The sequence below is a fragment of the Blennius ocellaris genome (assembly GCF_963422515.1).
Source record: "Blennius ocellaris genome assembly, chromosome: 14".
NCBI lineage: Eukaryota > Metazoa > Chordata > Actinopteri > Blenniiformes > Blenniidae > Blennius > Blennius ocellaris.
The window spans coordinates 18,749,829-18,758,701 of NC_137663.1; the positions used below are offsets into that span (position 1 = coordinate 18,749,829).

General features: G+C 43.4%; 2 protein-coding genes across 2 annotated transcripts; both read right to left on the bottom strand.

The window, feature by feature from the left end:
* Positions 1-239: 239 nt before the first annotated feature.
* hinfp (histone H4 transcription factor) lies at positions 240-4,288 on the bottom strand. The gene is made up of 9 exons (XM_080508698.1): positions 3,875-4,288; positions 2,960-3,186; positions 2,613-2,724; positions 2,352-2,504; positions 2,167-2,244; positions 1,565-1,685; positions 1,308-1,446; positions 1,073-1,197; positions 240-995 (listed from the first exon to the last, which is right to left on the bottom strand). The coding sequence occupies exons 1-9, from the start codon at positions 4,035-4,037 to the stop codon at positions 635-637; spliced, it is 1,479 nt and encodes a 492-aa protein (XP_080364824.1). The 5' UTR covers positions 4,038-4,288; the 3' UTR covers positions 240-634.
* A 595-nt stretch (positions 4,289-4,883) lies between these two features.
* Positions 4,884-8,616, bottom strand: dpagt1 (dolichyl-phosphate (UDP-N-acetylglucosamine) N-acetylglucosaminephosphotransferase 1 (GlcNAc-1-P transferase)). Its single transcript, XM_080509389.1, has 9 exons — positions 8,203-8,616; positions 7,977-8,097; positions 7,679-7,892; positions 7,169-7,315; positions 6,911-6,995; positions 6,619-6,807; positions 6,420-6,507; positions 5,932-6,087; positions 4,884-5,845 (listed from the first exon to the last, which is right to left on the bottom strand). The coding sequence occupies exons 1-9, from the start codon at positions 8,367-8,369 to the stop codon at positions 5,780-5,782; spliced, it is 1,233 nt and encodes a 410-aa protein (XP_080365515.1). The 5' UTR covers positions 8,370-8,616; the 3' UTR covers positions 4,884-5,779.
* Positions 8,617-8,873: the final 257 nt, after the last annotated feature.

Here is an 8,873-nt window from a genome sequence, read left to right on the forward strand (position 1 = left end):
AAATCACTGTCTAAATGCTCGTCAGAGCTGCAGTAGAGCGGCTAAAGTCAGCAGAGGGCACCACATAGAAAAGAAAGAGTTCAGTGTCTCATAAAATAGAAAAAGCAGTAACAAAAAATTATCTTGTGCACAATTCAGAAAAACACACATTTTCCAAGCTTAAAAAAACAACCTTCAAACAAGATTAGAAGTTTATACATTTATTCAAGTCAAAGTCAAATATTGAAAATACACACACTTCTCAGGCTGGTGAGGTGAGTTTATACACATTTCGATGAATGTTATAAACCATTTACAACACTTGGCAGATGAACTTCTATATTGTTGTGAATGAAAATCAACCGAGTAGAAACATCAATGGTATGAAAGAATAAATTGAAATCCATTCTGAACCTGGATGTTCAACATGAGCAAAGGGAAGACATATTACCTAATATAGGCTTATAGCAAGAACGGTTCATTACGGAGTCTGTGTCCCTTCATCTCAGTGGCGTCGTTCAAATCGAGCACTTCGGAATATAAATGCGAGCGGTTCAGAAGTCACAGAATCATCCTTCATACATTTACTGTGGATCTGGAAAAACTGCACAGCTCTTTAGAAAAATGTCCTCTTATGTAGAAGGAACCTATCAAGTCAGACCACCTGCATTCCTTCTTGCTGTGTGTCGTGCAGCTGCAGCATGACGGCGTCCTCCCCCGCCTGCGCCAAGCTCTCCGTCAGGACGTAGAGCACGCCCTCCTCCTGACCCTCCGCCGCCGGCTCCTCGGCCCTCTGCTCCTCCAGCAGCACTCCTCGCAGCTCCACCTGCCCCTCCGGTAGAACCGCCCCCGTCGTCGTCGTCGTCTCCTCCTCCATCCCCTCGGTCTGGCTGCCACCACCACCATCCTCCTCCGCCTGCCTGCTCTGCTTCTCCCTCATCAGCTGCTCCGTCAGCTCCACGCTCTCGTAGCGAATCAGCTGCAGGCGCAGGAACCCGTCTTCGTGTTCTTTGTACCTGACGGAGCCACAAGTCAACGGTTTTAAATCGCACATCAGACAGCAGCCCTGATCTGCATCAATATGAAACCCTACCTGAATCTGGGGTGTCCAGAGGGCCACTTGAACTGGTGCTTTTTGTGCAGATGGACGGTGAGGTTGTTGCCCCGAGTGAAGCACTGGTCACACACGTGGCACTTGTAGCGAGCGATAAAACTCCCCTAATTATGGAAAGGAAATGTTAATTTAAAACAAACAAAAAAAAAAGCTTTAAATCTCAAAATGCAAATAAAAGACAACAGTTATTTAAAAATACACAAACGCAAAGCACCTCATGCTCTCTCTTGTAGTGGATCTTCATGGTGCCAAACGTCCGACAGCTGAAGCTGCAGCCGGGAACGTCGCAGCGGAAGGCCGGCTCGCTGCTGTGGGTGTCCAAGTGTTTGCGCAAGTCGACCAGATTCTTGCAGCTACACACGTCAGAATTATTATTATTAAAACATTTTTTTTAAAAAAAAAAACCTTGAGTGAGAGATGTAACAGGTGAGAGTGAACTTGCATGACTTGAAGCCCAAGATGATCCGTTACCTGTACTCGCAGTAATCGCAGCTGTAAGGCTTCTCGTTGCTGTGGCGGAACTTGATGTGGTTGCGCAGCGAAGAGGGCGACGGACAGGTCATGTCACACAGCGGACATTTATAGTGACTCACTGTCCGGGCGAGGCAAAAGACAAACCAGAGGCGAGATTAAACCAGGAGGCAAAGAGACGGCTTCATTTCTTTGTGGAACACAATCCAGCTGCTCACGAGTTTCTGATTAGTACCGCAGGATCGTTCTGCGGCTTCTTGCTTATCAATAGCTTCACTATTTCAAACCCTCATATTACTCATCCTCTCGCCATTGCCCTGACAGGATTTGTCATGCACATTTTTACATAATGAGAACTCTGAGATTATTTATGACATCTTGAAAATTCAAAAACTAACAGAAGACAAATATAACTTTGCATCCATATAGTAGTCGTTACAGTGGCCCGTGAGACTTCTGCAGTACAAATGTGTGATCGAAGAAGATTCAACAGTGTCACACATTCAGATCATCAGCTTCAAAAGAACATATACACAATGATAACTGCTGGGATTTATTATATATAGGTCATGATGGCAGCAGTAAAAGAGCGAGGAGCTCACCGTGGGTGCGCATGTGGTCTCTCAGTAGTCTCTCTGTTGCAAAGCGCTTGGAGCAATGAGAACACTGGAATCTCTGACCTACATCAAAACACACAGATAGGAGGAAATATCACTGGATGAAGTCTGGATTGAGCAAAGCTCTTATATCGCCGACTTGTCAACATTCGGGGGGGGGGGAAATTCACCTTCCATGGCGCTCTGTCGGATGATGTGGTCAAACAGCTTGGTGTTGTTGGCGTACATGCCGCCGCAGCCTGGACAAGCCACCACCTTCTCCTGGGTGTGACTGCGCAGGTGCTCCCGCAGCTTTGGACGGCCTTTAACAGAGGCTTCACAATCTGAAGAATGACAGGAGCAAAATCTGGATTCACCACATCCTTGGCATGGTTTAAAAAAAAGAAAAAAGTTATTGACATAATTTACGATAAACGTATAAAAACCCACACCTTTCCATCCACAGCGTATTGGAAATTCACACTCGCCCGCTGGGACTTCTACACAGAGACTGTGCATTTCCACGTGGCGATAGAACCACTCCGGGTTCTCATACGGCGGTTGCTTCAACACAGAGAGGGAAGAAGATGTGTGAATTTGAAACCAATCATCTATCTATTTATTAACAGGATGGAAAGCAGAAACACCACTTTGTCTCAGCTGTGTTCACAAATTCAACTCACTCGTTTGTAATCTACTACCTTTTGCCCGTCAACCACCAAAACCTTTATGTCACACTTTACAATGCTTAACCACCAAACATAGACATTCACATATTTTTTTTCTCTTGTCCATTTACCTCACAGTCCTCCCAAAGGCAGATGAAATTCTCTGGGATTTCAGGGATGATGTTGCGGTTGTGGTAAGCCATGGAGCAGCTGCCAATGTCCGGCTGGGCACCGAGAACCTGCTGACCCAACTGCTTCAGCTTGGTGTGGTAGCAGTGAAAGAACACATGCCGCCTCAGCTCCTCTGAACCCTCCACAGAGCAGAAGCCACAGTCCCTCCAGAGACAGTTCTTCTCCCCTTGGCACAAGAAGTGAAGACACGACGTCAGGAGGAATCACACCACCGCAAATATCGCGCCTATTTACACAGAATATCCGTGAGCGAAGAATACTGAATGGCTGCAAAGAGATGTAGTTGGTCTCCACTTCTGCAGGTATGAGGTATCTCTGTGTACTCTAAAAGATGAGAACAATGAGTGACTCCAAGTTGCTCGTAAGTGTGAATGTCTGCCCTGTGATGGACAGGGGACCTGTCCAAGGTGTGCCCTGTCTCCCACCCATAGCGTTGTATAGAAGCTGGAAAAATGATGGCGTCTGTGCCTGTATGAGATTCCCACTGGTTTCCTTTCGAAATATAAAGAAAAAAAATATTCAAATTGGTGCGTCCATCTGGTAAATGAGTGATCGTCTCTCTTTCTCTCTCCTGCCACAAACTGACAACATGCCCATCTTTCACTCCAGGTTCTCGTGAGGAGGAATGCCGACCGAAAAGAAAAGGAGATTACTCAATGTGACTGAGTAAATGTAAACCACCTGACATGGACAGCGGGAGAAATTCAGGGCAGCAACAGGTTCACACAAAATGTTGAATTGATGGTTCAAACAACATTTGCAAGGAGAAATCTCTCTCAAAATGTTGCAAATAATACTTGGCTTGAAGGGTTGAGCTGTTTAACAAACAGTTAGAGTGTTCAATGTCACCTCACCTTCCTCCGGGTCGTCCTCGTCCTTCTCCGCTGAGCTCCCAGCATTAAAGTGAGCCTCCACATGTTTACAAAAGTTTTCCATCCGACTGAACGACTCCTGACACGACCCCCATTCACAGCCCAGCTTCACGGTTTTCTTCTGAACGCGTTTGTTCGGAGGCATCTCTCGGGAGTCTCGCCTTGCTTCGCTTTTCACCGACAGACTGAAGCTACGGACGCTTTCTGGCCATTATTGCCTTCCATCCACCGAACACTGCCTGCGCCTGTGTCTTTAAACATTCAGCACAAAGACGAGTCTTAAACCTCACCGAGAGCCTCCGAAGGGAAAGAAAATGGGTTAAAAAAACAAGCGTTGGTGCACTTTGACACCAGTCAGTGGCCAGAATCACTTTCAGTGGAGGAGCCCTGGATGGGTCCGACTCCAACAGTGACCGTGAGGAAACATGGAGTCCGTGCTATAGTTCCGCCCAAAAACCCACTTCATATTCCGAATGACGTCAAGTGTTCGTTAAATAAACAAATAAACAAACAAAATAAATAAATAAATAAAAAAAAGAAAGAAAGAAGATTATGAGTGTATAGAAGATGAGGATGACCTGCACCAGAAAACCAAGCAGACACTTTGGCACTGATTTTGTCACATTATGATAGGCATGAGTGTGCTTTTAAAAAGAAAATCACGGAGAGTTAACCTAAGGACACAGACAAATCAAATATTAAACACACGTTAAAAATAATCACTAAATAAAGACGCAAACATGGTAAAACCTGGGAAAATGTGTACACAATGCAGATCTTGTGTGGTTGACTTAAATATACACTCATGAATGAACTAACTAAATCGATGTGCTATCAAAAAAAAATTAAGCATCATGATTTATTGTTGCTCATGTGAATCTGAATATAATGTTGACTTCAAACATAATGATCACACAAATTCATTCAGATTTTTCCATCTTATATTTCATAACTTGATTTTTTTCCCATCTCAAGTTTATTTCTTGTCGTTTTCGTTATCGAAACATTCCAGTGCCGGCTGACTTCACATTGATGTTTATTCAACCCCTTGGAGACAGGGTAGGGAGATTGTTTGGTATGTCAATCATTAAAAAAACAAAACAAAACAGCTGAATATCTAATCATAATAAGAAAGGCAATAACTAGCCATTTTAATTATTCTGGACATCCTGAATGGTCCTTCCACCTTAAGATACTTTAACACAAAAATCAACACAAATCATCTCCCTTATTCTCTCACTTTTCATACGACTTACCCATTTCTCCAAATACCCTGGAGTATTCTTTAGATTGATTTTAGCAGAAGTCATCTTATCTTTACAAAACTGCTCCATTTGTGTTCGTTCCAGAGGTAAAAAAAAAAAAAAAAAAGTTCACTTTTCCACCCATGCATGGATCAATCAGTAGTCATGCAAAAGTAATGTTTGAAGTGTGAGGTACTGCTTGCTGATCCCAACTCTGTCTAAACAAAGACATTGTTCTGATATTTCTTTTACATTTTGTCAAAGGGTGATCAAATATGTACAGTTGGAAAGAAAATCAGGCCAAGAGTTTGGCTACATTTGAGATCACACTATTCAACACTTGCTGTACTATCCTTTACAAAACCAAGTACAAAAATATACTTTCAGGCAGGACACAACATTTTCTTCCTTGTGACTAAAATGCACTACAGCTGTCAAACCAAAAGCTATTTTAGCTTGTATGTGACAATGTGACCTTGTAGAATAGAATTGAGACTTTCACTGTATCTTCATTGCAGAAGGAATCTGAGGCGGAGGAAGGAACGGCGAGGTAATGAAATCTTTTAAAAGGCAGATGTTTGAAACAGTTCCACCACAATATCGGATGTAGTCGGACGTGTCTGCTCTTCCCCGGGAGAGCCGTCTAGACATCGTAGAAGAGACGCACCAGGTGGTAACGGATCCCAAAAGCCACTACGCTGCCCATTACCTGAGTGAGACACAGATATGAGCTCCAGAACGTGAATGGCGCGATTAAAACAACATTGAGGTTCAAAGTGGATGCTGTTGTCGTACCTGGATGATGAGCATGATGACTGTGAGGTTTCTCTCGTGGATGGGGCCAAACAATTTCAGCACCAGATTTATTAAAGTCATGTTGTTGCACTCGATAAATTCATCATCTCCTTCCTGGCCTCTCCGCACCTCGAGCAGCTTCAATAACTCTGCCACCTGTCGAGGGTCAAACATGTTATTGTTTTCGCACAATAAACACAGCCTGCCACCGATCTGTCTCCGGCCTGTTTACCCTCTCATTGTACTTTATTAAGAAAAGGTTGGATTTTTTTTTTCCCCCTCTAAATGATTGAAGTTGCAATAATGTAGAGCAGAAGAGCAGAAACAATCAGCGTCGCCATTCCAAGCAACTCGCAAGTGACATCACTGAGTGAAAGAGAGGATTTGCTGCATGAATTGTGGGGAGATGAATTGTTGAAGATAAAAGACAGATTTTCACCCCAAAAAATGCATGTGAAATTAAAAAAAAAAAAATACAAAAATCATACCTTCATAATGAGCTGTCCCAATTTAGAGAGGTCCTTCATTTTGAATTTAGAGTAGCTCATGCCCAGTTTGCCAGTTGCAGGATTTAGTCTTTTATATATAACAATAGAGGGGACAAAAAGTTAAAATACACAAAGTAGGAACAAATCATCACGGGTCCATTCAGAAAACTGGAGTTGAAGCTGTAAACGAGCATTTCACCTCGGGAGCCGATGTCTGGGACAAGGGATCACGTGGAAAAGCTGAGGCAAGGAATAGATGAAGTTGACCACTTGAGGGATGAAGAACAGCAACATGGTTTTGCTGAAGTGTCCCAGAATGCCAACCACAGCAAACGTCATCCCGGCAAAGTAGCAGAACGTGTCGCCGACGAACACGGATGAAGGATACCTGCGACAACAACAGGTCACATGTCACCGGACTGCAAAGGGGGAGGAGCTGATGTGTGAAATTGGTCTTCATAAAGTTTCCTCATGTGATGAGACCAACTCACCAATTGTGGTAAAAAAGTGCCAGCGTGGTGAAGAAGAACGGAATCATGAAGTAAAGGGAGAAAATGTGGTCGTCGCGATAATCTCCTGACACATTAAAAAAAAAAAAGGATATTAGCCAAAAGTTAGAACAAATACGTTCAGCTCCTATAATACATAAAAACCATGACTGCAGAATGGCTGATAGACTTTAACAGTGTGAATGATGACGCAGTAGGATATTTCAACATAAAGATGATGAGAACAAACCAACCACACACCACTGAGCTCCAGTAGGTTGAATGTGATGATGGAGCCGGAGATGAACAGAGCCTGACCCGACTCGATGCCATTGATGCCGGCCAAAATGTTAATGGCATTTGTGCAGAACACTGCAAGCATGCCCATGTAGACGTAGTAAAGAATACCTGCGGGAGGTAGAGGGTTTTAATGCAGTGGCGGGGACAATTCCGACAGCCGCTGGAATTGCATTGATTAAACATATTCATTTATTCAATCATTTCATCAAAGTCAATAACAATTTAGAGAGATAATCGTTTTTAAAGATACAGCTCTAGTTGTTTATGAGCAGTTGTCTGCATTTCAAAAGATAAGCCCTGGAAAAAGAAGACACTCAAAAGAATTACATAACCGATCTGGGATATATAATCCTTTGTTATTTTGAGGCATGCAACAAAGAACTACTTTTTTTCCCCCCTCACTTATTGTTACCGTACTTCCGGGGAATTCCAGGATCGAGTAACAAGAGGTTGTGAGGACTACTTGCTTACCCATATCCAGGTGCAGACCAAGCAGAGCTCTGAACGGCTTCGGCACCACTATGACTGTGTTGCCAAAGTTGGTGAAGTAGACCATGAGCAATGGGAGGGAAGCCATCGTCGGAAGCAGGAGCTTGTGTCTCCACCTGAGGTTCAGCACATCATCGGCAAAGCCCAGGAAGATCATGCAGCAGATGGCCAGAAGTGCACCTATCAGCTGCACAAACTGACATAAAAAGAAAAAACAAAAACAAAAACACAGAGATCAGAGCTGTTTCAGTTTCACAATGAGGTGCAGCACTTGACTCACCTCGTCATGGGGGAAGCCCGTGCATTGGTCTCCTACAAAGCAGCTGAGAAAAGGCACTGGGATGAAGCAGAAGAGGATGATGAGGAAGACTGTCCCACTGATCACCCCTTGAGACTCTGGACTGGACCAAGAGAAAGAGAAACAAATCAGGAATCATCACAGGGAAATGATCTCACTGTTAAACGAGTCACACTGAAGTCATGAGGTGGATGTGAAGCGGACTCACACTTCCTTCTTGGATGTTTTGTTTAGGTCCATTCCGTACAATCTCGCCGAAATAAAATGATCTTTGAAAGCAGGGATGAGTTTCAGTGTGGCCATGCAGCCCAGTGCAGACAGGAAACAGTTGATCACCAGCGGTAGGACGGGGATTGGTGACATATTTCCAGGCATTTTTGGTGGATCTGTCTGTGACAGATCAGATCAGGTTTCTAAGCTAATCTGACGTTGCCTTCACAAGCGATCGATGAAGGAGCTGTTGGCAGTTCACAGGCTGACAAAACATGTCATGTCGTCTTCTTGCCCACAAAACACACTCGAGAACATCCACGGTTAAAGAAGAGTGGCTCCATACTTCAGAGAGGTAATCCACAGCCTGCCATTACGGTTTGTTGATGCTATTATCTGCACACTGTGTGTAAACTCCACGACTGACACCAGTTTGTCTGATAAAGCCCGTAACGTCACGACATGATAACTTTTCCGGTTTTACTTTTCAAAATAAAAATATCATTTTTATATATGTTTTTTATATTAATACAAGTATATAATATTAAAAAAACAATACATTTTGATTCAACAAGAGTTCACAAACAATATACACCTTTCGTGCAACGTTTTTGTTGCTCAAATTACACCACAGTGTATAAACTTGTAAGTTTGATTTCCGCTCAGGAT

Bases quoted from the DNA above. Each gene is read 5' to 3' on its own strand.
- dpagt1 (XM_080509389.1), bottom strand. From the start codon at position 8,369: ATGCCTGGAAATATGTCACCAATCCCCGTCCTACCGCTGGTGATCAAC. The intron at 7,316-7,678 runs GTAAGCAAGTAG...TACCTCCCGCAG, and splicing joins TGGTCTGCACCTGGATATGG to GTATTCTTTACTACGTCTAC. The intron at 6,996-7,168 runs GTGTGTGGTTGG...TTAATGTGTCAG, and splicing joins CAACCTACTGGAGCTCAGTG to GAGATTATCGCGACGACCAC.
- hinfp (XM_080508698.1), bottom strand. From the start codon at position 4,037: ATGCCTCCGAACAAACGCGTTCAGAAGAAAACCGTGAAGCTGGGCTGT. The intron at 2,725-2,959 runs GTAAATGGACAA...TCTGTGTTGAAG, and splicing joins GCCTTTGGGAGGACTGTGAG to CAACCGCCGTATGAGAACCC. The intron at 1,198-1,307 runs GTGCTTTGCGTT...TTCCATAATTAG, and splicing joins ACTACAAGAGAGAGCATGAG to GGGAGTTTTATCGCTCGCTA.